Genomic DNA, 27,687 nt, shown 5'->3' with positions numbered 1-27,687 from the left:
GGGCTGGGATGGTGCGTGGGGACAGGGATGGCATGGACGGACGGGGATGGCGGCAGGACTGTGATGGCCCGAGGGGTCAGGGGTGGCATCAGGGCATTAATTTCTCAACCCACCCGCTGTGCGACCTCTGGCGCTAAAAGCCACTCCACCAACAACAACACGTTTTCATTTTAAATTGGGAGTTTATTGTCAGAACGGCGGGGTTCAAGTGTCCCCGTATGCTCAGCTGCAGAGCCCGCAGCCATGCACGCAGCGTGCCTCCATGCCACCACCTATTGCTGCCGTGAGCCCAGGAGTCAGGGCGGGCACTGCTGGCTCTTGGGGAAGCTGAGCTCTTTTGCATACATCCATACGAAGACATCACAATTCCACAGTTAGGTTACAAACAGCGCAGCATGTCCCCTCCAACTCCTGCTGCCCCTGCCCGCGCACTGGGAGTGCTGCACTGCAGCTACCCTGCCATGGCTCAGTGCAACCACAATACAATCTTTTATCACAGAAGAAGCCGCAGCTTCACAGAAGATGTGGCACCACACAAATGCATTCACCCCAGGCCCCGCATCAACCTTACCAAGGCAGAAAGGTCTGCAACATCCAACAAGCCATGCTCAGGGTTTATGTTTGTGACTGTGTCTTGTTCATCAATGTTACTCCGACTGACTCTAGAACTGTCAAATCCATCGTTATCCCTGTACCCAGTTCCCAGGCCTTGCTCGTCTAGATCCAGCAAATCTGATGTCTTCCACAATCCACCTCCCAAAGGCAGGGAATCAACATTAGGCTTTAACGCTACAGGGCATACAGGCTCATGCCTCCAAGTCCGTATCCAGTTTCTAGAGTGCTCCCAAGCTTTCCTCCTTCAGCAAGTGGAAAACAGAGCTGCAACATCCACGCTGCATTTCAAAGCTGCTGCCTGTCAGCATCTGTGTAAATGCACCATTTTTGCACACACGCAAATTCACCTTCAAACACGAGTAGTAACATAAAAATCATCACTGAAAACTGCTGACAAACATGAAAAAACACCCTGAAATCAGGACAGTAAAGAGTTCCTTGTGGAGTGACTGTTTCCTACAGCAACTTCAGCATACTGCAAGCTCATAATACAGGCATATTCCAAAAAGGTGTGTTTTTCTCATAGAGATCATAGATGTCCTGCAGAGTCCTGGTTTTCCTTCCATAATGATCAAGTTTTACATCAAGCTGATGCCAGATGCTGTCAAATCAAGGCTTATTTTTTTACACACCACACTCTGCACTGTAAAAAAGAGCTAGCGATGGAGAGGACTTGGCAGGTGGTGGGAGGAAAGAAACCTGTTTCATGGTGACCTTCCAAAAGACTCCAGAAGCCAAAAGCATGTCCTTCAACAGGTTCTCCCATGATGGGCTTCCAAAAACTGGAGATTCCCAAAAGTCACCGTCTAGGAGCTTTAGTACTGCAGTCTATTGAGCGAGTCGATGTAATGGAAAGTGGCTCCCAAAGCCCAGCTTGTTTCAACATTGTTAATTTTCCGGGCAAGCTGGAAAAAAAAAAAAAAAGGCAAAAAAGTTAAAACACAATTCTTTGGGAAAATCTGAAGCATGCAAGGTGAACACAGTTATGGCAACCAGACGGTGATACCATCGTGGGGAGAGTGCCGCTCCATCCACAATCACACAGCATGTGTTGTAGCAGGAAGGCAAATCAAGAACTGAACTACCAGCATGACGACTCCTGCCTTGGCACCCTCGTGCCCACTTTCCCCAGAAATCCATTTTGTGCATCACCTTAAAGGCTTGGCTCTTCGGGAAGCCCAGCTCTTGCAGGAGGAAGGTGATGTACGTGAGGTCCATGCAGAGAAAAGGGCTGCTTCCAGGGCTGATTTCCATGGTCTTACAAACTAAGGAGAAAAAAAAAAACGGTGTCTGAATGCACACTGTGGGCTCAGGTGTAGCAACAGCCCAGCTTTGAATAATCTCAAATCCATAAAGCACCTCTTGTCAGTTGAGCTGTGCAGTGATGGAACCTGTCACAATGAGGTTGAAATGACACACACACATTAGGAGAAGCACATAAGCTTTGGAAGGAAGATCCAGACATTCTGTCTCTCCCCTAAGAGTGAGAGAGAATTTCTTGTATCTCTCCAGGAAAAGAGCCTCCAACTTCTTCTAATTCAAGGCTTCAAATATATTACCAACTTCAGTTGTGTTATCTTTCTTGAGCACCAGCACTTGACAAATGTTGACAAAACCAAATTAAAAAAACCCAAAACAAAATAAAAGAAATGACAAAATCAAAATAAAACCTTTCTCAGGAGTAATTACACAAAAGGTAGTCCAAAAATCAGAACAGCAATTGTTCAGTCATACATAAAGTTTACCAAAAAACCCCATGACAGTTTGATCAAAGCCTGAGTTTGTGGTATTAAGAAAAGAATGTTTACATTAGTAAATCTGTGTAGGCAGTTCTCTCTGCAGATGATGAAGTGAAAAGCTATGAACCGGTTTTCCCTCTTTTCTGATTAACAATCAAGCAAACGAACAAAAACAAAAACTAAACCAGATTAGAACAGGTTATGCTAACAGGATAATAAAGCCACAATTATCTTGAAAGCATGATTTCAGAACAGTTGTTAATTGTCAAGTAATTATTTACTAGTAATTCTTGAAAGAGTTTTGAAATATATGTATTATAAGATGTGTCTTATGTCAGCTGCAAAAGCAAAAGTTAATATAAAAATAGTTGAGATTTTCAGAAAAAAGCGGAAGTGTTGGTGAGATGCTATGTAGAGGTACTTAATACTTCCTTAAAAACATCAGGCTTCTTAGCATGTCACACAATTGCCACCTGGGAATGAATTTACACACAATAACTAGTAAGTGTTTGATTATATTTTACTCACCATATTTAGCTGCAATTTCGAAGTCACTGACAGTTAAGCTTCCTCCTTTTTCTTTATCTAAAAGAAAAAAAAACCCCAGTCTTTTACGGTCTTCGTATAAAGGCAATTGTAGATTCAAGTCATGAGAGTTGTTTCAAAATCAAATCTTGAGCCACTGAAATCAATGTCAAAATTCAGACTGGTTTTAAAGGTAAAAGAACCTTCAAAAGATTCTGACTACAGACTGAAAAGTCTTTGTTTATGAAGAACCTTAAGACTAGTTTCCCATAGAAACAGCTTACAGACTCTCTCACCTGATCCCCATGTCTTTGCTGCTCTGCCAGTGGTGCCTGAACACAGTTAACACCTGTGACCAGATCTGACAGAGCACTGGTGCTCTGCAGCACATTAAATCTGAAATTATTTGTAAAAAGAAACTGGCCAAGGAGTGGGGGGTAGGTTTGTCCAAACTAACTTGAGATGTCACAATCTCCTTTCTACCACTGAACATGACAGCCTTCTGTACACCAGCATACCACGGAAAAGAGATGTGACACATTTTGAATACAAGTGGAAGTATCTGAAAATCTTCATTCCATCTAAAAAGGTCAGTGGAGCAAAACACACAGCCCAAATAATTTTTACTGCTTTACTGACTGAGAAATTTGTTTACTATTATGAAGGTTTTTCTATTTTGGATTGTAATCAGACAACAAAACCTCTTCTGAAACAGAAACAGTTTGTTTAAAAACTATTACCAAACGTTGCAGATCCTATTTCACAGCCCCAGTCCCTTCTCTATAGAAATTAATATCCAGTCAAGATCAATGCTTCAATGCTGCACAGCAGTGTAACAACAGACTATATTCCATGACAGCTTAGCAAAGCATCATGATGTCTGCGAGTGTTACCATTTATTTAATAACTTGTCATTTAAAATGAAACAAAACCAGGAGCAGACATACCTATGAGACCAGCCTCTGCTGCACGGTCATAGTAGTAGGAGAAAGTGTAAAAATCCAAGTCCTTCACTTCCTCAGCTTTATGCACTTTTTTGTAGAGCATCTTTGCCACTTTATTAGAACAAGACTCATAAAGAGGCTCACCTAAAAGAAGGCAAAAAAACCCCCAGCATATTATAATATATATATATATATATATATATATATATACAGAGAGTTATACATACATACAATTTACTTAATATCTGCCAAGAAACAGGCTCCTTTTTGCAAAATAGCACTCCAGAAGATCTTCACAGAGAGCTGCTTCTTCTTCCAGAAGCAAACACCTACCATCCTCAGCTTGGGACTAAGTATGTGATAGATCAGAGATGGACAACATCATTTGAGACGGAAGAATTTTGAAAAGACCTGTTTGAGGATTGTTCAAGTCCATCTGCATCACTACTAGCAGCTTTACTGACTGGACAGACACCTCATGGCACAACAGGAAAGAGCTGCATGATCTCTTTAACAGCATAGCAAGAGGAGCCAGATAGAAGAGTAAACAGTCTGGTATCTTTGCAAGAGGCTGAGAGTTTGATTTCCTCTGCTAATTGCAGCTGGCCTAGATAGGAAGAGTGATAAATCACTATACCTGCCTTCTGTCCTTTAATTTTGTACACTATCTCAGCATGTTGCCATTCAGATTTGAAGCCAGGTGGCAAACAAGGGCTAATCAACTCCTCCCCTTCTGCTGCAGAAGTAAAACAAAGCCACATTAAACAAAAACATGAAGACTTAAATTCAGAACCCTCACCCCCAGCAAGGCACCTCCACGGTCCAGACAGGGCTCAGATGTCCCATGCCCGCCTCCCACCCAGGGCTGGCAAGAATCCAAGTCTCCTGGGATCTAGCAATGTCACCTCCTGCATTTGTCTCAAATGCACCCAGCCATAGTGACAGGAGTCCACATGCCATTCGGGAACCAGTGGGAAGGGGTCATACAACTCCTCCCCCTACCACCACCCTGTGCTCAGAGACAAGACTTGAGGACTGCCCATAACTTACAGGGTTTTCCCTCAACTCCGCCCAAAATGGCAAGCCTTGCTGACATCAGCCCAAGTCCCAGGTAACTGCAAAGGGATAAAAGCCTCTGTGAACAACAAACATCATTCCTCTGATACTCCACTGAAAACCTGGCTGGGACATGCCAGTCTCCTCTACACAGTCATAGCCAAGTGGCTCAAGTGAGCTCATGCACATAAGAGGAACAGTGTGACAACCTGCTCTCAGATTACTCTCACCCAGAATGATAATTGCTCTCTGAAAAGCTCAGGCAATAGCTGACAGCTGTAATCTGGCTCTTGAAGAACTGGCAATGGTATTCCAAAGGCAGTCCAGCCACTAGCATACAGAACTGACTCTTTTTGAGCCCAAACATACCCTACAGCAAACACAGGTGGGAAGAAGCTGCTTGTCTCTGCCCAAAATACTGGGAGCAAGGGAAGACAACAAGGAGGAAGGAATGACACAGACAAAGCGCTATGAACTGACTCCAACCCTCACTCTCCATTCTCCATTTCTATTTATATCCACACCAAAATGCTGTATAAAAGAATTGCTGCTCAGTGGTGAAGGGGTAAAAGAGTTGGGAGTGAAGCAGAGCCTGGGAAGGAGGGAGAGGTGGATGGAAGGTGGTTTTGATTTTATTCTTATTTCTCATTATCTTACTGTTTAATTGGCAATAAATTAAATTAAATTCTCTAAGTCAAGTCTCTTTTGCCCATAACAGCAATTGGTAAGTGACCTCCCTGTACTTATCTTGACCCATGAGTTTTTTGTCATATTTTCTTCCCTCTGTCCTATTAATGGAATGGGAGTGATAGAGTGGCTTGGTGGGCACATGGTGGGCAGCCAAGGTTAATCTACCACAATCACATGGCTCAAGTGTCTCCACTTCTTCCTGGTACTCATTGGCAAGGACTCCAGTTCAGAAAAACACCTAGATCTCACTGGCTTCATAGAAAGCTTTGATTTTTACAGTGTGTTCTCCTTCCCACAACTAACCTGTAGGAATACAGCTTGTAGGTGTGATTAAACATCTGAAATGAAGTTGTGTGGCCAGCTGGTGATGTCTGGAGAGTTTCCTGAAGGGAGAAAAAGACATCACTGACAGGTTTCTGCCAGCCAGCAGCAAACATCAACAAAGTAATCTTCCAAAAGTTAGGAAAAACATGAAACAATCCTAGCAGGATTTAGAGAGAAATTATGAATTTGCAAGTATTTCAAATTGACTCCTGATATGCAAGACAACCACAAAACCTGGAGCTAGTAGTGCCTTCACATGACAGGATCTACATTGGTTACATTTCTATTTGTACCCACACCAAAATGCTGTATAAAAGAATTACTTTCATTAAAAGGAATCCTTATTCTAGCTCTTAACTACTTTTGTCAAGAGGTTACATCAACTGCCTCTTCACATGATCCCTACTACAGAAAACTGTGAGCAAACTAATACAAAAGCCAGGCACACATTAACTTCCTACTTGAGTGGAATTAATCTGTGAACTTGCACAAGCCAGAGGAAAAGCACATCACTGTGCTTGCCAAGGAACAGAGTGAGGACCAGTCTGTAGTCTGAAAAAATGAAAGGATAATTACCTAACACACTTTGCAACATGTTCCCCAAGTGCACCAGCACTAGCACGTTTGTGGGGAGCAAAGCTCAGGCCACAATGCTGTTCATGCTGCTCATATCTTAACACAATCTCTATGTCCAGAATTTCCACATCCCAGACCCTTCACATCCCTTGTCATTCTGCTGTAACAATGCAATGTCTTGATTATTCCAGGCTGGACACAGCATCCCATCCCTCTGCTTTTGTGCAGCTTTACTAGGAACACTATCTCTGCTCAGGCCATGGCCTTACAACTCTACATTCACAGGGCTTCCAGCTCACAGAACATCTACAAAAATGCCACACCAGGAAGCTCAAATGACATCAGAGTATATTTTTACTGCATAACAGCAGTTGCTCCTTAGAAAGCATTCATTTGCAACTGAGTGAACTCAGGAAAATCGAAAACCAGGATCAAGGCAGCATCTTATTGTGTTCCTAAAATCCACTGTAGGGCAAATGTTGGACTCGAATTCATTAACAGCACTGCATTTTGAGTTCTTCATTATAAGCTGCACAAACTGAGAGCCAAGGATTAAGACAGTCAGGTGAACGTGGTATTTTCAAGATAAAGCAGCCCTGGCAGACTCGCCACATGCACCACCGATCCAGAGCTGGACTATGAGGATGGACAGAGAGTTGTGAATGCCTCTGTGACTGACTATAACAAGGCAGATGTGACCAAGTGATCTGGGTTTTTCTGTCACAAGTGTGGCTTCATGTCACACTGACAAACTCTTGCTCTGTTTCCAAGGGAAAGAAATCTGAGCAGTTACTGATTTCTGCACCAGCATTTCCCAACAGTGCGCATGTTCACATTACCTCAGCACGTGGAAGGAAGGTGATCTGTGTTGATCCACCACCCAAATCCAGCATCCCTACACTTCTCTTCTGGGGATCATCTAGCCTACCTGAAATGTGTGACAGAACAGAGAAATCCAAGGTGGGCATTGTGAGAAACTGGGTAGGAACAAAACTAGAAGTACAGTAGTAAAGAAAGGGAATAATCTAACTCCATCTGTCAGCTTACAGACAGCACTAAATTATACTGTTACCTACTGGGCACTGATTTTGGCTTTATCAGACCTGAAAATCTTAAAGTGACAAGAGATTCTCTTATTTCTCTGGTGGCTGTTCATGTCCTAATTACAGCAGCTTTGGTTACTGCATTCCTAAACATTTTTCAGTGGAAGCAAGGACTATTTTACAAACTCTACTCTGGTAACCACTTTGTAACACAGAGGAATGTGGTTTTCTTGGCCACCTCTCCCTGATCTCTTAGCAGCATTTTGCAGTTTCCTATGGCCAAAGGGATGACATACTGAAAAGAGCCGGCCTAATAGACTCAGCTCTCTTGGAATTCTTCCTGCTGCCAGCCAAGACCTCTCCTCTCATTTAATTCTAGTTCTTCTCAGTTAGATCCCTCAAATGCACCTTCTTGACAAGGACAGTTTGTGCCAAGTACCTCAGTATGCCTCATGATAGCTGATGTTTGAAGATCACTAATCTTTCTGATATTTCCTGTGGGCATAAAAGGCTTCAGAGCACATTGCTCCACACACTGTGTGTGCTGAACAGAGCACTTGGATGGCAGACTGCATTACATACTGTCAGAGAGGTCTTTAGCTTAGTTTTTTCTCTACTCTTCAGCTATCCTTTTCTCACCCAGCAGTGTAAACACTTGTGGCATTTCTATGTTATAAATCTGTAAGGAAGTAGCATAGCATTTTCTTTTACTCTGTGCAGCTGCCAAGCACATCTAGAACATTCACATTAAAAATTTAGCCAGAGTCACAGCAGACTCAGAAAGGAATAAAATGCCCTGGTACCCTACAGGGAATTGAGAGAAAAGTTACATTAAACATCTAGGGAAAAAGATTAAACTCCTCACTCTGTCAAGTAAAAGGCCAAAATCCTAATGACTTAAATAGGCCAGGCCAAAAATAACTGCTGACTTATTCTCAGATTCTTCCTTCTCCCATTCCATCCCAATGAATGAGCAAATCCCACGCAGGGGCAGAGAACAGCATGACTTTCACAGCATCCATCATATCTTTATGCACATGCTCATGTACACATACCTGTTAAAAAGTTTATTGTGATCCAGGCTGAAATACCTAATGAGGAAAAGATTCAGAAGATGCACTGTTAAATCATACCATTTCATTTTGACTCACAGCAGTAACAAGTAAATTACATTTCCAGAACTGTCAATGGCTGTCCAAAACCAAGGTAAGATGCCTGAACAAAGAGAATTACCTTCTCTATCAGAGCTTATGTGATATTTGGGAGAGAAGCCCCATGTATGAAATGCCTGTAGAACTCTGTACTTCACAGGCCAAAAAGTTAGGCAATAAGTTACAAAGGCTTCAGTCCTTAGTTAAAAGACAACAAGATGACCGAGACTCACATTGTTTGTCTTCTAGGAAAACATCCACTTGTAGAATTTTGTTTGATATCAGGCACTCGACTTTCCTTTTGAATACTAAGAATTTTTATCTTTCAGTGTTCTAATTTTTCCTGTTTTCCTCTAAGCAATTTTGTGAGCTATGCTGTTTCTGTCCTCTTTTTGTTTTATAAACCGTTCCTCCATAAATTAGGTGAATTAGTGGGCCTTATGTTAACAAATTCAAATATTTATTCATGTGGTTAAAACTCAAAGCATTCTAGGGAGCATGGTCCATTTCAACCCTTGGCTGAACCAAGGCTGTCACTGTTATTAATGATTTTAAAATAAAACAAAACAAAAAGAAGAATTACAATGTCTTTCTTCCACTAAGTAGCAAAAAAAGAAACTCATAAACAGCTTCACCTATTTTAAAGTTTGGTTTCTAAGCAGAATTAAAACACATTTCAACACTCACTTACTTAGAATTTAGATGTTCTGTCCTCAGCATTTTTTGATGAACACTGACTTACTTCAGCATATGTTTTCTTCTCTATATACTTTTATCAGATTGAACTCACAGTTCCACTCATTAGATCAGTTATAATTAACGTTATGACCAAATACTTCCAGAAAGCTCTGATAAGCACTGTCAAGAGCACAGTGTGCAAACCTAGTTGTTGAAGACCATCTCAACAAACAGATATACAGAAACTTTTCTACAAGTGCTGACTGCACAGTGGCTTCCTGGTGATCCTACAGGAACTGCCCAACACTCAGAGCTTTCAAGATCAGGACAGAGTTCAGGACTTCAAACTGGAAAATGTAGCACAAGATCTCTTTGGCAGGTGCTGCCTGTGGTAGCATAAAAACTCTGTCAAACCCCCTGCTTGTGGGTTCCCATTACAGTGAGTAGAGGACTTGTCAGAGTGCAGCAGGAATCTCCACGACTGCAGAAGGAGTCTCCACAAGACAACCTACCTTCATCCGTTCCGTTCATTATTGACACGCAGTCGTCCCTCACAAAGAAGGGAGAGGCCTGAAAAATCTCCTTCACCTGTAGTTCAAATAAAAGCTACATTCAGAGAAGTATTTTTTGAGCTGGAAACCAAGTTTTTTAAAATTCCAGTTTTACACTACTGCTCCTCTTCTTGGGCTAAATCCTCCTGACTGCTGCTCACGACTTTGTTTGAAGTTCAAGAGGCCAACAAGCACCATCTTTACATGTGGGCTCTGCAGTTGGGTGCAGAGACAGGAAATGGATGTGTGGGTTGTCAAGGATGAAGGCTGCTCAAAAGTGCCATTAGCAAGGAATACAATGGGTAGGAAAGGGACTCCAGTTTACTTTGCTGCAACTGGTGACCCATACATGCATGTGAAAGGCAAGAGATGGATAGCCTGGCTTTCAGGAATGTCCCAGGGAACTGCATTTCCAACAAGAGCATATTGGCTGATAATGATCCTCTATACCCTATCCTACATGAGGCAGCAGAGCTCTAGCTTTGCAGGGTCCTCTAAAGTTTCAGCTGAAATTCAGTGTGGAAAAGTATTGGCCAGGCTGCAGGCAGCAGAGACTTTGATTTCAACCACCCCCCATTTCTTCCTTCCAATTATTGCTTAGAAAAAGAGTACACTCAGTGCACACTTAATAAACTTTTCCTGCAGCTCAAAGGTCTAGAACACGTTTTGTTTATTTTTTTAATATTTTAAAATATTAAATGTATTTTACATGCCTAAAAATACAATTTACATTGTTTTCAATCAATATAAAGGAGCGACCTTGCAGCAGCAGGTTGACAATGTGGCCAATCAAACAGTAGAGAGCTTTTCTCAAAATAGAACCATCCCAGTCAAACCCACTGCTAAACATGACCAGTAAGAACAGGCCTGTAGTTACTGTTAGTAGGCTGTCACTGCATTTGTTATGTTATCTGTCATCTCCTGGTTTACTTGGAGCTGCCATCATTCCTCTGTGCTTGCAACTCACACAACTTCTCCCCCAAGTGCATTTGAGATCAGGTGGCTCTGCACTGTTTTCGGGGTTAAACAATGGGAAATGACTCATATACACAAAAAAATACACACATTACACAGAACCGATCAGGGTTTGCTATAAAATTTCTGGCAAGCAAACGGAAAAACAAGAAATAGTACCTTATCCAGCAACTTTTGAGCTTTCTCTCCTGGCAGCAACCGTAGGCCAGCTGTGGCTTTCAGGACCAGAGGAGTAAACTTCCACAGCTCCATAGGAACTTCCTTCTTTGCCACCTCCAGGAGCTCTTCTATGCCCTGGGCACTCTGTGAGCAAAAAAAGAACAAGAAAAGGCATCTTAAAAACTCTTTTGAAAGGGCAAAAGGGTGATCAGAGACTCAATTCACTGTAAATGTGAAACAGAGACAAATTAAAAGCACAAGGGGCCAGGAGAAGGTGTAGGACTCACTATCTCCTACAGTGTTAAGTCTTAGTGGATATAACAGATATTATCAAGCTACAGGTCAAACCTGAAAGACTCCCTTTTTCAAACAGTGACATAGAACTCTATCACTGAATGTTTTGGCTACAGAGGGCTCAAAAGGCAGTATGACCAATTCCTGGAAAACAAAGGCTTTTGGAGCCAGTAAAACGCTACAAGCTGGGTGTAAGTCTGGCTCAGGGAGTGCCTAAATTCCTGCGAGCTTGAAGGTAAGGGAGACAGAAGAGAAATCACTTAAATTACCTTTTCGACATCATCAGCATATGCAGATAGACCTGGTTTCAGTGCTTTAAACGTCTCATGGGTTAATTTGGGAGTTTCTGTTCAAAAGCAGTATTCCAAAATAAGTAACAGTACAAATAATTTCGCATACACAAAAAGAAAATCATTTAACAAATTACATTACTAGGTGTTAATGGAAGTCAGTTGAAGCCTCTGTCTAATGAACTATCAACAGCACCTGACCTCTAAATACAGCCCTTGCTATGGAATTAGATCTTGAGAAAACCATTTTTAAAGTCATGACTGGTTTTCAGGTGCTGGTGTGCACTATATTCTTTATGCATATCAGACAATGGGTTCAAGTTGTCTTTGAGGCCTTACACCCGCCAAGTGCAGCTTTCCAAACTGCACCTGTAACAAAGGCTCCAAATTTCAGCATGCTCTGTTCTGACTAAACTTGGTTCCAGCAAACACTAGTGGAAGCTTTTCCTTTTTTTTCAATAACAGCAGAGGGAGCCAGACTTAAACATATTGCAAACCTGTAGCCCTACATGCACCTGAAATCAAGACAACACCAGCCTGACACACTGTCATCCTCCTCCTGTAGCCAACTACACTCTATAAAGTTTGCTGCAATATATTCTGAAATTATGTTTAAAGAAAAGCAGGCAAGGAAGCAGCAAAGACTTGAGAATACACTAAAAGACTGCCAGTGGACTGTTGTTTAACACCTTTGTTGGCTAAGCCTTACAACAGCCCATTATGCAAACCTACCTTGCTCCCCAGTGGTCAATCACACCATACACTGCTAACCCTGAAAACCTTCAGGTCACTTACTAACAGCACTCACAAAAGTTTTTTGATCTTTAAGACTTTTACAAATAGGAGCTGACAACATGTAAACAAATGAAGCTTAGTACTCCAGAGGAAAACTGGAGATTTTTTTGTACACTTCTGTCTCACTTCTGAGTAGTTTTTGTCCAGATGTAATACATAGCAATTTTAATCAAACAATTTACAATTTTTGTTTTATTTTACAGTTTAAATCCAACACTCAAGCCAAGGATGCACTAAACCAGACACTGCAGAGAGAAGCAGCTCACTAGCATGAACTGGAGACAGCCAACAACCTCATGGTGAAAATCTGGGGAAATAAGGAAGTTTGAATTTATAATCTTCTCTTCCACCAGTGTGATGAAAAATTGCTCTTCTTCAAGCCACCACTCTAAAAGTACAGGTGCTATTTAGTTCACATTCTGACATTACAGCATTTTCTTCTTGTTGAACATTTCGTAATTTCATCCAAGCATATATGCCTAAATCATAATATAGATGACTCTCTAGAAAGAGCTGAAGCATGTTTGTTCCAGTAATCTCTAGAAAAGAGTCATCAATAATCTGCTCCATAACGTTGTGGAAGACTTAATCTATCAAGCAATGAGCAGGACATACCTCTTGGCTGCTGTGTAAATTTAAATATATGGATGCGAGTTCCTGTGCTTCCTGCGTCAAACATAATTCCATAAAAGACCGAGAGATCTGTGGTCACTGCCTGATGGTTCAGTTTATCTCCCCTGCTTTCAGCAATTCCTTCTGTTGCTCCCATGAGTGGTTTGGAATCCAAGCGCCATTTTATGTATGCAACATAAATAGCTATGCATGCCAAAATCCCAAAAGCGAAGAACCGCTTTGACATCTTCATGGCTTCCATCTATCAGATGTTTTGTGTCTTCCCTTTATCACAGAGAACAGGTGGTTCCCACATCACTCCTACATCCAACAGAAGAGAAAAAGTCCGTTTTATTTTCTAAACCCGATTAACGGATCTAAGAGCATGATGCCTACAACACTGAACACTCCCAATTGTTCCAAAGGAACACATCCTCCTTCAGCATGTCATTGAGATCTACAGCTAACTTTGAGGCATGGAGCAGCATAAATCTTCTTTTCCTCCATTGCTACAGAGGCCTTAGAGGCAGAGAAAGGAGAGTTCAGAGAAAGTAAATACAGTGACTGAGGTGGGAAGGAACCTCAAGAGGTCTCTCATCCAATCTCCTGCTCACAGCATGGGCAGCTATAGGGCTCCTCCATGTTATCCAACTCATCTTGAAGAAATCTGAGGACGAAGATCCCGCAGATCCACTGCCACTTATCTTTGTGAATTCCTGGATGGTGAAACAGGTCCCAGAAGACTGGACAAGGACAGTTTTTTAAAAGGCAAGAGGGAGTTGAGTGTTCCTCTCTCCCATGTCCAATACCAGGAAAGAAACCACAGCAAAGCACAATGCAAAAAATCTACAAGCACTCACATGACACCATTCAGATGATTAAAAAACAGTTAGTGATGATTTATGGGGAGCAAAATTACGTATTATTTTTCCTTTTTTGTTAAGGAGTAATGAAGAGAGAACAAACCAAACAACGAAGTTGAGTTAAACAAGGTTTTGACACACGTGTAATTTGTTGGTGATATGAATTCAGGAGGCATACAGAAGGTGTGAAGGGGAGGAATTTAAAATCAAAATTACAAGCATATTGGGTAAGACAAAATTTCATAAAAATGGAGAAAAGCTAAACCACAGGCACAAATACACATGAAGAACAGATCAGTGTGAGGGAAAGGGAACTGTAGGCTGTCATGACACAGAAATCAGGAAGATGGCATTGCAAAAAAAAAAAAAAAAATCTTTCTGGCTTCTACCAGCAGGCAGAGACATGCAGGTGGCAATCGCTGCACGTCTAGGGGATGATCACTCCAATCCTTCTGGTGCCAGAAAGGCCTCAACTGCAGCCACACGAGAGCTAAATGTCACAGGAAGGAGGAAAGCCGCAGGGGTTTTGTGTCTTTGAGGAGACTCAAGCCCCACGGCAGGAAAGGGGAGACTGGAAGGATGAGGGGGAGGCCTGGAGGCGCAACAGTCTGGAAGCACTACTACCCTACCGCCGTCTGCCTGAATAGAACTGGGATTGCCCTTTCCCTGCCTTTGTCAGGGGACGCCGAGATTTTCTGCAAGGGAAAATCTTCCCGCCTGCGCCGCCGAGGATCGGGAGGAAACGCGGCCGCGGCGGGGCGGCCCGGGCCCAGCGGGGACGCTCCCCGCTCACACGCGTCCGCGCCGCCTCTCGCGCCCTCTCTCTCTCCCTCCCTCCCCCTCCTTGCCTCCCTGCCCTCCCTCCCCTCACTCCCTCAGCAGCACGCCGCTCACGGCGCCCCGCCGGGCCCGCGCCATGGCGCGCGCCGCTGGCCGGCGGCCTGGGGCGGCGGCCTCCGCTTCGCCGCCGGCGGGCAGGCGCGGGGTGGGCCCCGCGCTCCGTGAGGGGAGGCCGGTCTCGCAGCGGGGGAGACCCCCAGGGGTGGGTGCTCCCGGAAAATGTGGCTAAAGGAGGAGCAAAAGGCCGCAAAATCAGAGAGGTATGAGGATCAGTGTTGAAAAATGTGGAATATGTCAAAATTACCGTAAGTCAGGGTGTTATTTGATGTTTGATCTTTGTGTATTAGCAAGAAATGAGACTTAATCAGTGGAACAGACAGAAACAAACAAGCTCTAGGGATGATATACATCCAGACACGAGCTCTAAAGCATGATGTAAATCAAGAAGCTGCTGTATGTCAGTAGAACAGGTGGTAGTTAGCATCCCTCAGTCAAGGACACCCTGGAGCTAACAAGCTCTAAGGACAAAGTAAATGAAGATGTTGATGTATATATTGTCAACTCGGCAAAAGACTCGAGGTCCATGTATCCTATAGCTGAACTATCTTCATTATAGTACTAAAAATCATGCCTACAGGTGAAAAAGGTCCTCCCCCAGCAAAGACCCTTCCCCTGAGCATGTGCAGAAGTTAGATAGGATTACATAATTTGTGTGATAATTACTAATCAATACTAATAGAGGAGCTGTACTTGAGAGGCTACTAACACTAAATTTCTGTGTATAAAGAATGGCGTGGAAAGTCTGGAAGGGTGTCCTTGATTTGTGGAATACCACCGAGCATCCAAACTTGTACAGCTATGAAATAAATAAGCAGTGTCTCTCTTGAGTTTGGTTGAGTTTGGTCTCTGATTATTGGTTTGTTGCACACTGGGTAAGGAATCCAGTTTTTGTGGACAAGAGGAGCAGTCCCCAGGCTGAGGGGAGGTGGGGCAGGGCAGGGCTTGTGCTAGCAGAGGGATGGCCCCGTGGCCCCGGGATAATGCCACCAGGAGATGGCTGGCAGGGCTGCCAGGCACACTCTAGCTCCTGGTCAGAGCCTGCCAGGAGCTCTTGACCTACAAGTTTGGGCCAGCTCTGATGTGGGAAGTGTGGGTAGATGTGAGCAAAGGAGGCTCCACGCCTTTCCCCATACGTCGTGTTCCTTTAACAGTTTTTATGCTTGAGTAGCTTCCTTAATGGCTCTTCTGCCATCTAGATAATTTTATCTTTCACCAGCTAAAATTACTCCTGCAGCAGCAGCTTTCTGCTCCAGCCCATCTGGAAGAGTGTGTAGAGGCAGTTTGTGAGCGACACCCTACAACTACATGAAAGGAGGTTGTGGTGAGGTGTGGTTTGGTCGCTTTTCCCAGGCAACAGGTGATCATCATCATCATCATGGCTAGGCTTCGCAAACGAAGATTTGGGAAGGTGTGGGAAGGGCTCTACCCACGTTTGTTGCAAGCGTGTTGGTGGCTAAAAAGGCCAATACGAGATAGGCATGTCCGGAACAGGTGATAGGACAAGGGGAAATGGCCTCTAGTTGCACCAGGTGAGGTTCAGCTTGGATTAGGAAAAGTGTCTTCACTGAAGGAGTGATAAAGCATTGGAAAAGGTCTTCCAGGGAAGTGGTGAAGTAACCATCTCTGGAAGTATTCAAAAAATGAGCAGACCTGGCCCTTCGTGATATGGTTTAGTGATCATGGTGGTATTCAGTCAAAGATTGGACTTGATGATCTTGTAGGTCTTTTCCAACCTTAATGATTCTATGTGTGAGAGCACTACAGCAAACGCAAGGCATGAAGAGATGGAGACTGATTTGGAAATCAGATGCAGAGCAGAAATCTAAGCCATGATGCTCTTGGTTGCGTGCAAGAGGCTCACACCCTCCCAACAAGTCCCACCATTGCCCCCGCAGCTCCATGTGTGTGCAGGTGTCTGTGATGAAAGACCCCGCTGGGGAATAAGTGCAAAGGTCTCCCAGGGTGTCATTTATTCCAGCAAATGACTCCCTTATAGCAGTGTTTGGAAAGTAAATTAATTTTGTGTTTTTTTTTTCCCCAGCCCTGTGAGTAGCAGGAACTGAGGAATTTCAAATGATGGTTACTGTTCAAAACAAACTCCCTGTCTGTTTAACCCAGGTAAATGAAACTGATCTTTCCGACTATTTTTCTAATTTGTTTTAATGTTGTATAATTATTTTTTAAAGAAATCGTGCTGTTAATGGGAGGATCTTGCAAAGAAAGATTAAGATGTAAAGAATTAAAGTTTTTTAAGATTTGCATCTCCTCTGCATTGTGATTGCAACAGACTGTGTGTTAAGTTTCTATCGTGGTTTGTAAGCAAGACCCTAACAGTGTGGTTTTACCACAAAAACCTGTTTGCTGGCAGTTTGAGAAAAAACCCAAACAGCTGAGAATGCTCTGGTAATTCCTGTAGGTGATAATCCCAAAATCGCACCACTGGGACTATGGCGATAGTCCCAAAATGTGGCAGCATTCCTGTCAGTCACAGCATCTCAAGAGCTGCAAACCCAACAGGAAGAAGATAGACAGGAGAACCTCAGGAAAGATACAGCCTGACTGCTGGGTAAATACCCTTTATCCCTGGGGCTGAGGGGAGGATGACCCTCGAAGCTGGGTTTCTAGTCTTGGTGGTTCTGCATCATGGCATCACCTTGTTCTGACCCAAAATAGGAGATGCTGACAGATTAAAATTTTGTGTTTTTTATAGGTGTTGCTGTGCCAGCTGTAGCTCAGTGATAACTAGTGTCAGTGTGAAGATACAATCAATGCAAATAAGCTGGTTTCCAGTTAGCTTTGACCTGAGTGATCCCTTTTTGGTAAAACAACAGAAAAATGGGAGTAGGGAATAAAGATACTACAGGTTTTGGGCCATGGAGCTACTCAGGTCTGGAGCTGTCCTTTAAAGTAAAAGACCAGGGAGCCCCATCTCAAATCCTGTGGTTGTTACTGGGATTTTGGGCTGCTGTGAAAACTCCCACCTAGGAGCAAGTTTCCGGAAACTCAGAACAGGACTTGAGTTGGTTACATTTAGAAATAGACTTGTTACAAGCTCAAGCTTGTCTGAGCTCCTTACTAGGGAGGGCCTGCTACATGAATAGCCTGTTTCTTCTTTCAGGTTGCAAGAAAATAGGAATACTTCTGAAAGGTTACTGGGATTAAAGGACTACTTGCATTTTTTCTTCAAGGCAAAAGATTTAGGTGATGTCAGTATTGTTTTCCTTAGCAATGTAATGTTTTTCAAGCCTAAATTAAAGATGCTTCTGTCACCGATTGCTAAGTCAGCAAAACAAGGTGGTCTTTTCCCTTTTCACTAGGGAAGACAGAAGATGTCAGGAAGTGAGGCCCCTGTGGAAAAGCAGGTCAGGCCAACAGAGAGCAGTATATTGTCAAGAACACCATTTCCCCAGGGTCAGGGCAAAATAGTACAGTATTTATTTCTCTTAGTTGAAATATCTTGCATATATGTTCATAAACAGTCCTGCGGTTAGGACTACAGATTACAAAGAAATGGGAATGTAATGCTGGGTTGTTTTTTTTTTTCCTTTTTTGTGTTCGCGGGAACAGTTCTCCAGCTGGGGACCTGGGATGGAGTGTAGGTGGCTTAAAAAGTTTTAGATTTGTTTCTGAGACTTTGTCACACGCAGTACTGTGGTCATTCTTAGAATTAAGCCATATGGTCTGAGATTTGTAACAAATTTTCAATTATGATGTCTATCTGTTATACATATTATTTATATGTGCACATTTAGATTCATAGCTTGGTGTATTATATATATCATACATGGGCTAGAATGCAGGTCATTGGGAACCAGTTTGGGAACCATTTGGGAAATGATCTCTGTCACTCCAGTGTTATAAGAACAATTGTGTTGGATATATGAATGAGAATTAATAAACAGGCATCAAATACAAATTGCACAAATAGGAGAATCTGTATAATTAAAAGGCTATTTCACCAATTCGGTCATGACTATTATGAACAGTAACAAGATTATGTTGTAGATAGAAGTACAAGGCCATTATTTTTGGCACAGCGTGCCCACAAACTGCACGTAATCAGCATGTTGTTTTGTGCAGGCCAGGTAGTAACATATGGTAAATGACACTGACTGGTTCATCTCCTCCCATCCTCAGAGGCACATGGGTGTTCAATCAGCTGACATGTACCCAGCAGTAGCGTTTGGGCTGCTGTATGTGGACCCGATTGCACATGTGCAGTGTGGAAAACCTGCCCTCTGAGAGCTGCACTGTTAATTAAAGCTCCTTATGCAGGGCGTGTTTGCCTTGGTGCTCCCACCCCTTCCCTGCCTGGGGACTGGTTCTTCCAGGCAGCAGCGCAAGTTTGTGAAATTCAAAGGGGTGAGGAATCTGTTCCCAGCTTGTGGCTGGTGCCACTGAAGCTGGTGCACGGGTGCTCACACACCAGCCTTCCAACTGCTGTTGCTCTGCATTTCAGGCTGTGTCCTGGGTCCCAGGTGCTCCCCAGCCACTTAATTAGTAATGCTGTTAATAATACTGCAAGTTTAAGGTACAAAGATCACCTCAGGTAACTCCCTGAGATATTACATTGGACAATTCTGGAGTTCCTCTGCTAACAGCAGAATAGGAAGCCAGAAGTCCTGTTCCATGGCAAACTGAGTTGGGATTGTCTGAAGAAGAAAAATATGTGGAAATACTAAGGAAAAGTAACAGCAGCTATAGCTTAAATTTCCATCCAAGATCCATTTGCTCCCTTCTTCTTAAAGACCAGATTATATTAGTGCTGACCTTTAGCAGAAAAGTGTGATGGTCATTGAACCCTGAACATTAAATTTGTTTCCTTGTTGCAAATCACGCCCCTGTAGGGTTTGCTGTGGTGATCTCCAGATCCTCCCCATATCCCTGAGCAGGATAGCTAGATCCATTCCTGCCACTTTTCTGAAACCCCACATGGCACCTGCTGCTCTCCGATGCCCTCCGCTGTGGTTCTTCATCATTCCTTCCCAAAATTTCTAGCAAGGCAGGACTAGGCACGTACTGTGGCTTCTCTAGAGCTGCATCTGTGCCTAGTGCAGAGGGCCATGGTCAAGCATACTAGAGTGATACTGAGCTGTCATTTCCTTTCCTATGGAGGAAGCCTAAATAAAATATTTCTCCATCTCCCCTCTGGATACTCACCAGTTTTCGACAAACTCATAGAAATTAAACGTCTTTGACATGTTTCTGGCGATTTTGGCCAGTAGTAACTGAGTTCAATAATTTTGGAGGGGCAGTTCTGTGCTTGTATCAAAGAGGATGTCTCCCAGGGGGTGTCACTGGTGTTTTTGTTAGTGATTGTGGCTGGAGTTGGACAAACCAGAAAAACTGAGCAGGTCTCTGCTGGTTCCTCACTGCTGCTCACAAGCCTTGTGCAGAAATGAACTGTAACTTTGGAAATGCTGCCTCAACGTGGTCTTTTTGGTGCCCTACAGGCTGAAGTTCTTCACAAATTTATCATGACCTACATAATTGACCTATATTATGTGTCTGTTTGTTAAATAGATTACACTAATTAGAAACATGAATGAGGATGGCTTAGCAGTTATTTATTTATACTGAGGTGTGCCTGTTGTCTGAAATGATGTATGGGAGAATCATTGCCAGACTTTCCCCCTCTGCCTCCTCCATATTTGGCATGTACCATGGATTATTGGAATAAAACATGAATTGTTTCTGCTTTCAGAAAAAAGAAGTAAAATTGTTTTTATTACTCTTCTTCAAGGGGATATATCCACCAGCATGTCTGTATGCAAGAAAATTAAGCATGAGGGAGAAAACATAGCAAAATTTGTAAGCCCTTGATTTGTAGGGCAGTGAGTAGGGACTGAGTGTGCTTTGCACTTTGGTCACTTTATTGAGACCTTTCTGGCTGAGAAACAGCATTACTACACCTTGCTGATGTTTGAACATTCTATAATGAAAGGTTTTATTTCTCCTTGCACTTGTGCCATGCTTGCAGACTGTTGGAACTATTTGAAATCCCGGGTGCCGGTGAAATGTGGTGAGTTTAATGGAACTGCACCTGCTTCCAGCAAGTACGAATTTTGCTTTTAATGTTTTAAACTGACGTCCAAAGCCTGGCTGATTTGCCTCTAGGGGCAGATTTGGATCAAGGCTTTAAAACAGATGTCCCCTGCTACAGACCCCCTCAGTTGTATTAACAATGCTGTTGGGCGGTTTCCACTGCTGTGTCCTCATTCGTATAGAAGGGTGTGCAGAGTGTAATCTAATTAAGGAGAACTCGCCAGATTTTTTTTCATGTCTGCTATCATTGTGTTGTTAACTTCTCCAAATTCGTTAGAAATGTATCCATCTGTGGGCTGTCACATAGCACTGTGTTGAATATTATCCGTAATTCTTCCAAGAAGCTTGTTTTGGAGAAAAAAATAGGTGGGGAGGATAAGTAAAGTGAAAACAAATTGCTACCATTTTTAACTGTTCACAATTTCAGAAATTGTTCCTTGTGTGTCATGTTAGGGATGCATTTCCAGAGAGTCAAAAATACATATTTTACCAGTAGGTTTGTGGGCAGAATGTTTATTCAAATATGTATATTTTTTGTTTGGTAAAGTGGTTGTCAAGTGGCAGAAGTTTGTCTGGTGGAATAGACAACCCATGCCTTTAACAGGCTTTTGTCATAGTCTTGGAATCAATTGTGAACATTCTGAGGGAGAAGAAAGTAATTTCTCACACTGTCATTCTGCTTCCTCTGTAGAAGATTGATCCCAGCCTTTTCTATAGGGCTTTTAAAAGCTATTACTGTCTGATGTATGACATTAAGGTTCAAAAAACCAGCTTTTGGTAAAAATGCTCTGATTTGAAAAAACTTTTTGAGCATGATATTTGAAACCTAGGATAAATTAGCTTCAAACTGACCTCTTGAGGTTCCCATGCTCAAACCAGGGCCAAATTTGAAGTTTGATTGAATCGCTCAAAGTGTTGTCCAGCTGAGTGTTCAGTATCTCCAAGGATGGAGGCTCCTGGGGCCCTGTCCCAGGACTGAAGATGAAATGCGTTGCATGATACCTAGTAGGAAGTTGCCGTGTTCCAATTTGTGTCCACCACTTCTTGTGCTGTCACTGGGATCTCTGGAAAAAGCCAGTCTCCATCTTGTCTTCTTCAGGTAGCTGCAGATAGCAATAAGTTCTCCTCTTTGCCTCTCTGTCTCCAAGTTGAACAAAAAAGTGTTGAATGGAGCGGTAGGGACTGTTCCCTCTCCTGCTGACTCTCCTTTTGCTAACTCAGCCCAGGGCATGGTTGGCCTTCTTTCCTGCAAGAGGATGCTGCTGATCCTAGTCAGTTTGGCCCCCAGGGGCTTTTCCATGGCGCTGTCCTGGGACAGGACTTAGCATGTGCCTTTGCTAGACCCTGTCAGCCCACCTCTCCAGCCTGTCCAGGTTCCTCTGGAAAGCAGCACTGCCCTCCAGCTTGAGCCAGGGTACATTCCATCCTGTCTTTAGGTGGTTAAGATGATCTAGATAGTATCGACCCCTGAAAGATGCTCTTAATATTCAGCTGCTAGTTAGACTGTGACTACAGACAGTAGTTGTGTGACTTCGACAATGATTTGCGTCTTCACATGATTACTTGTTTTCACACTGTTTATCTTCATGATGAATTTTCTGTGTGAGTCTTATGATATTTTCAATGACTATCATATAAAGCATGTCAGAAGCAATTTAAAGTTATTACAAAGAACAGAAAACTTTCAGTGTCTGTCTTTTCTTAATATTGATAATATTCTTTTGCTTGATATCTGTAGAAATGGAAATAGGGAAATACAGCTGGCTGCCAAGCCCCTGCTATGGTGTAACTCAAGATGCCCACTTATAAAATTAAATATGGCCTGAAGAGTTACTAGCACCTGTTTCTTCATTGTACAAAAATGTGACTGGAAAGGTGATGTTTTAACAGGTTAAAATATTTTGGTTGCATATCTCTGTGAATTTACAAAAGCTATTTTTTGTTTCAGCTAACAAACTGAAAATTTCACCAGTTGTAGAGTAGTAGTTGAAATGCCCTAAAGGGACCTATTTCTGAAATTTTCTTAGTATTGTCTTTAGTGAATAATTGGGCCATAATTTCCAGGCAGTCTGTGTGTTGGGTCTCTGTGCAGAAAGCAGTTGCAAGGAAGCTTGCCCAGAGGAGTAGGCAAGTGTCCTGTATGCAACCACAGAGCTGGTCTGAAGAGGGCTACTCAGCCCTGGAGAGATAATGAGAGCTTGGCTTACAGCAAAATTTGTGAGAACAGGGAGGAATCAGCATTTACACAAAATTTGTAATCAAAGCCAGGCATTGGAGAGAGTGGGGTGGGAAACAAGGTAACAGCCTTCATCCTTGCTTATGTGGGCTTGAGGGCTGAGTCTTCAGGATCAAAGAGCAGATAAGACCCAAAGCTTCACCTTTGCTTGTGAAGTTGTGTTCCTCTGACTAATCTGGGAAGCTGAGATAGTGAGGACCAGTGAGGACACTGGTCAGTGACTGGGAAGGAGAAGGAGCAGTGGCTATGTGGCCTAATGAGAATGCAGGAGCTGGGACAATAAAGGGAGAAGCTTTGGAGCTGTGTCCTGCTGACCTGGCTGCACCAGACTACTTCTGCCCCTCAAGTCCTTCTGTCTGGCCCATCAGAGCTACCAGAGAAGCAAAGCACGGGAAAACTGAGGACTTTCCCAGAGCCAGTAGAGGTTGCTTGTGTTAGGGACCATGGAGCCAGAGCAGGAGATTGGCAGAAGTCTGCTCAATAAACATACCCACTGACCTGCAGTCAGCGGGGGAAGCCCTCCTTGAGGGCAGTTCAGCTGTTTGAAGAGCACAGCATCCCAGAGGGATGGGGGAATCAGGTGCTGTATTTTCCCTTGTGTTCCTAGAGTAAAGAGAAAGAAAGAAAGGAGTTGACCTGGCACCAGCCGCTTGCCCACCTCCCATGAAAACCACGTCACCTCTGACTTGTTCTCATGAATAACGGGAGTTTGCATTTACCAAGTGAAGTGATCAGCCCCTCCAGCCTGCTATTCATTTCTCCAATTAACAATCAGTTGCCTGAAAAATGGGCCAATCTGTTTCTTGGGGAGCTGCATAGAAAAATCCACAAGGCAAGCCAATTAGCATACCAGTCCTCACCGTCTAGGGAATTTAATTTAGTTATTTGGCTGATCTAAGTACTGATATTTTGTTGTTTTGTTATGGAGCATATAATGTTTGTTAAATGGCTGAAATCCCCCGAGGCCCATATGCTGCTGATAGTCTCTGCGTCCTCCTGAGCCGGCAGAGGCAATAAGGCAAAACTGTTTTGTTCCGCACATGGCCCCAGTATTTTCCTGGCACAGCACGGCAGCTGGACGCAGGCAGAACAAACCTTAGCCACCCAGGGTGGGCGGGATAGCTTCCCTCCAAAATAGTTGCACACTTGAGCAAGCCCATTGTCTGTCCAGAAAGCATTTCAACCGCCTCTTACCAGGCAGCCGCCACTACAAAAAGTACGCAGAGACAGTGTTTGGACAACCTGTCTGCACAGTGTATTGTGCGGGGGCAATTAGTTTGCAAATTGCCCGTTTGCACATCCACGCATGAATTAGTTACATTGCTCCCACAGGATCTGTTTTTCTTATAATTACTGTTAAGGAAGGCCCATGAATAAAAAAGGTAATTTGGACAAACACTTTTCTCCCCACAAGCAGGAAGTTTGAGCCTCTTCCTCAAAGAGAACAGGCAATGGATGGAGTCCCTAGGAGGAAAAGAGTGGTTCCCCAGGATATTGCCTCCATGTGTTTCTAATTCTCTGGGTTGATGCTAGTGTAATGGTGGCATGAGTTGTGAAAGAAAATATATGACAGCTGTCGTCTTGTACTGCCATTCCTGGTGCACATGCTCTGTGCTTGGAGATGTGACCCCAATCCTGTAACTGAACTGCTCTTTCATTTCTGGAGAAATCTCATGTTGGGATTTTAGCAGCCAAAGAAATGCCAGAGCCTGACTGATTTAATGACATTAGTTTTATTCTGGTCTGAATTTGCTGCAGCTGGTGGAGAGTCATGTTGGAAGGAAAACAGTCTAACTGAATGGACAATCCTTCTCAGCATTCACACCACCTTTAGTTCTCCAGTTCAAAAACCCAAACTGCAGATCACTGCTGCCTAGTCAGCAGAAGGAGAATATAGATTAGATGTGCCATGGTTGAGGAGCTGTGTCACTGCCAAGTGAAGAAGCTACGGGAAGAAGTGAACGGGCTTCATAGTATTCAGGCGAATGAGCAAGAGAGGGACTGATTATTTTCAGAGATGCTACAGTCTCAAGACTTTTGAGATTCTTGAACCTCCGTTGTAATGGAGAAGCAGGTGGGCTCAGAACCCTGCAGGGTAATTACTCAAAGGACTGTTGCTCAACGGTCCGTTAAAGATGAAGACTGGAAGTGGGTCACTGCACGTACTGGAAGGAAGATTCCTCCTTCTTCTCAAAATTTGACAGGTATGAGGCTCTGAAACTAGAGGGCCAGACAACTGAGTAGGTGGGCAAAAGTACTTCTGGGATAGTGGGGCCTCCTAAAACAACACCGCCTGTACCCCACATTAAGATCTCCTCTGCTTAGGGGAAAAGAAGGATAGTTGTACTAGGAGATTCCCTTCTAAGGGGAATGGAGGGCCCAACATGCAGACTGGACCCAACTCACAGGGAAGTCTGCTGTCTCCCAGGGGCTCAGATAAGGGACGTTACTGAAAAATCTCCTGTCTGGTAAAGCCCTTGGACTACTACTCACTATTGGTTGTTCAAACTGGCAGCGACAAAATAACAAAGAGAAGTCTGAGGGCAATCAAAAAAGACTTCAGGGCCCTGGGACAATTGGTAGAGGAATCAGGAGCACAGGCAGTGATTTCCTTAGTTCTTCTGGTAATGAGGAAGAGGATTGATAGGAATAGGTAGATCCATCAGATTAATGAGTGGCTCTGAGGCTGGCGTAATGGGAAAAATTTTGGGGTTTTGACCATGGGATGATCTACTCAACACCTGGCCTACTGACACCTGACAGGATGCACCTATCTCAGAGGGGAAAAGAGTTCTAGAACAGGAGCTAGCAGGGCTCATTGACAGAGCTTTAAACTAGCTTGGAAGGGAGGAAGGTACAAAACCAGGCTTGCCAATGATGAGGATGGGATGGCAAGCCAAAACTTGAGAAAACCAGCACTAATGGGACCATTCAGTCTGCCTCAAGAGGTTTTGGCTATAATGTACCACACCTGAAATGTTTCTACACCAGTTCCTGCAGCATGAGAAACAAATAAGAGGAGCTCCAAGCCTTGGCCCAGCCTCAGAGATTTGACATCGCTGGCATAAGTGAAAGTGGTGGGATGAGTCCCGTAACTGGAGTGCCCTGTTGGATGCTTACAGGCTCTTCAGAAGGGACAAGCAGGGCACAAGAGGTAGAGGGGTGGCACTATATGTAATAGAAGGCTTAGAATGTGTGGAGCTCACAGTTGGCGGTGGCACAGTTGAGAGACTCTGGGTGAGAACCAAGAGGCAAACAAATGTTGTCATGGGAGTCTGCTATAGACCTCCCAACCAGGACGATGATGCCGACAGTTATTCTTTGAGGAACTAAGGGACACTTAGTCAACTACCCTTGTCCTTATGAGGGACTTCAATTTGCCAGAATTAACTGGGACCACCACACAGCTGGTACAACCTGGGCCAGAAGATTCCTAGAAAACCTGGATGACAACTTCATGGAACAGGTCCTAAGGGAGCTCATTCAGAAAAATGCCCTCCTTGATCTGCTGCTTGTCAACAGAGGGGATCTCTTGAGCGAAGTGGAGATTGGCGGCTGCCTCGGCCACAGTGACCACAAAGTGATCAAGTTTAAAATCTCTGCCAACAGGAGGGAGAGTGCCAGCAAAACCTCAACTCCAGACATGAGGAGAACAGAATTCAGGCTGCTCGGGGAATTAGTAAGTAAGGGCCCCTGGAAAAATGTTTCTGCAGATGCTATGGTCCCTCAGTGCTGGTCACTTTTTAAACATCACCTCCTTAGGGCACAGGAACAGGCAATTCCCAAATGTCAGAAGTCAAGCAGGCGAGGCAGAAGGCCAGCTTGGCTTGAGCAGGGATCTTCTCTTGGAAATAAGGCAAAAAGGAAGGTGTATCCCCAGTGGAAGCAAGGTCAAGTGGCATGAGAGGAATATGGAGATGCTGCTTGTCACTGTAGGGAGAAAGATGTTGCAGCCAAAGCTCAACTGGAGTTGAAGCTGGCCAGGAAAATGTAGGGAACAACAAAGGAGTTTTTTCAAATATATTAAGGGCAAGAGGCAGTATAGAAATATCATCGGCCTGTTACAGGATGGGGATGGTCACCTCACAAACAGGGACAGAGACAAGGCAGAGGTGTTTAACACTTTCTTTACCTCTATCTTCAACACAGATGATGGACCAAGGGGGTCTCAGTGCTCTGAGCTGGAGGACCATGACTGCAATAATGATCAACTCCCAGTCAACCATGAAATCGCGTGGGATCTGCTGCTCCAGCTGGATCCCTACAAAACTATTGATCCAAGAATCCTCAAAGAGCTGTCTGATATCATTGCAAAAGCTCTCTTGATGATTTTTGAGTGGCCTTGCAAATCCAGAGAGGTCCCAGCTGACTGGAAGCTGGCAAACATTGTCCTGATTTTCAAGAAGGGCAAGAAGGAAGACCCTGGAAACTACAGGCCTGTCAGTCTCACTTCAGTGCCTGGTAAAGTTATGGAGAAAATTATTCTGGGAGGTATTTAAAAACACCTGAAAGACAATGCAGTCATTGGTCACAGCCAGCACGGCTTCATGAGAGGAAAGTCCTGCTTATCAAACTTAATTTCCTTTTATGACAAGGTAACCCACCTAGTTGATCCAGGGAAGCCAG

General features: G+C 43.6%; 1 protein-coding gene and 1 long non-coding RNA gene across 5 annotated transcripts in view; one reads left to right on the top strand and one right to left on the bottom strand.

Moving 5' to 3' along the window:
* Positions 1–162: 162 nt before the first annotated feature.
* On the bottom strand, positions 163–14,528 carry ENTPD6 (ectonucleoside triphosphate diphosphohydrolase 6). Of its 3 annotated transcripts, none has more exons than XM_018085495.1 (14): positions 14,510–14,528; positions 13,021–13,338; positions 11,590–11,666; positions 11,027–11,170; positions 9,854–9,929; positions 8,568–8,603; positions 7,309–7,397; positions 5,873–5,952; positions 4,874–4,938; positions 4,461–4,559; positions 3,827–3,967; positions 2,883–2,939; positions 1,768–1,880; positions 163–1,520 (listed from the first exon to the last, which is right to left on the bottom strand). In XM_018085495.1, exons 2-14 carry the CDS (start codon positions 13,277–13,279, stop codon positions 1,431–1,433), a joined length of 1,326 nt encoding a protein of 441 aa, XP_017940984.1. In that variant the 5' UTR covers positions 13,280–13,338; positions 14,510–14,528; the 3' UTR covers positions 163–1,430. The 3 variants fall into 3 exon arrangements, with proteins under 3 accessions (XP_017940984.1, XP_017940983.1, XP_029820721.1); XM_018085494.2 differs by lacking the exon at positions 14,510–14,528 and adding an exon at positions 13,599–13,896; XM_029964861.1 differs by lacking the exons at positions 163–1,520; positions 1,768–1,880; positions 14,510–14,528 and adding exons at positions 1,887–2,006; positions 13,599–13,901.
* A 342-nt stretch (positions 14,529–14,870) lies between these two features.
* Positions 14,871–27,687, top strand: part of LOC108641826 — a 25,681-nt gene continuing 12,864 nt past the window's right edge. Inside the window, exons 1-3 of one of the 2 annotated variants that reach the window (XR_001922301.1) lie at positions 14,871–14,980; positions 17,197–17,346; positions 22,865–22,952. This is a non-coding gene — a long non-coding RNA (uncharacterized LOC108641826). Of the gene's footprint in view, positions 14,981–17,196; positions 17,347–22,864; positions 22,953–27,687 lie in introns of those variants that run through there. The other variant, XR_001922302.2, reaches the window with a different exon arrangement.

Source organism: Manacus vitellinus, unplaced genomic scaffold (assembly GCF_001715985.3).
Source record: "Manacus vitellinus isolate BGI_N305 unplaced genomic scaffold, ASM171598v3 scaffold_81_pilon, whole genome shotgun sequence".
Classification (NCBI taxonomy): Eukaryota; Metazoa; Chordata; class Aves; order Passeriformes; family Pipridae; genus Manacus; species Manacus vitellinus.
This window is presented reverse-complemented; position numbering and strand designations above follow the sequence as displayed.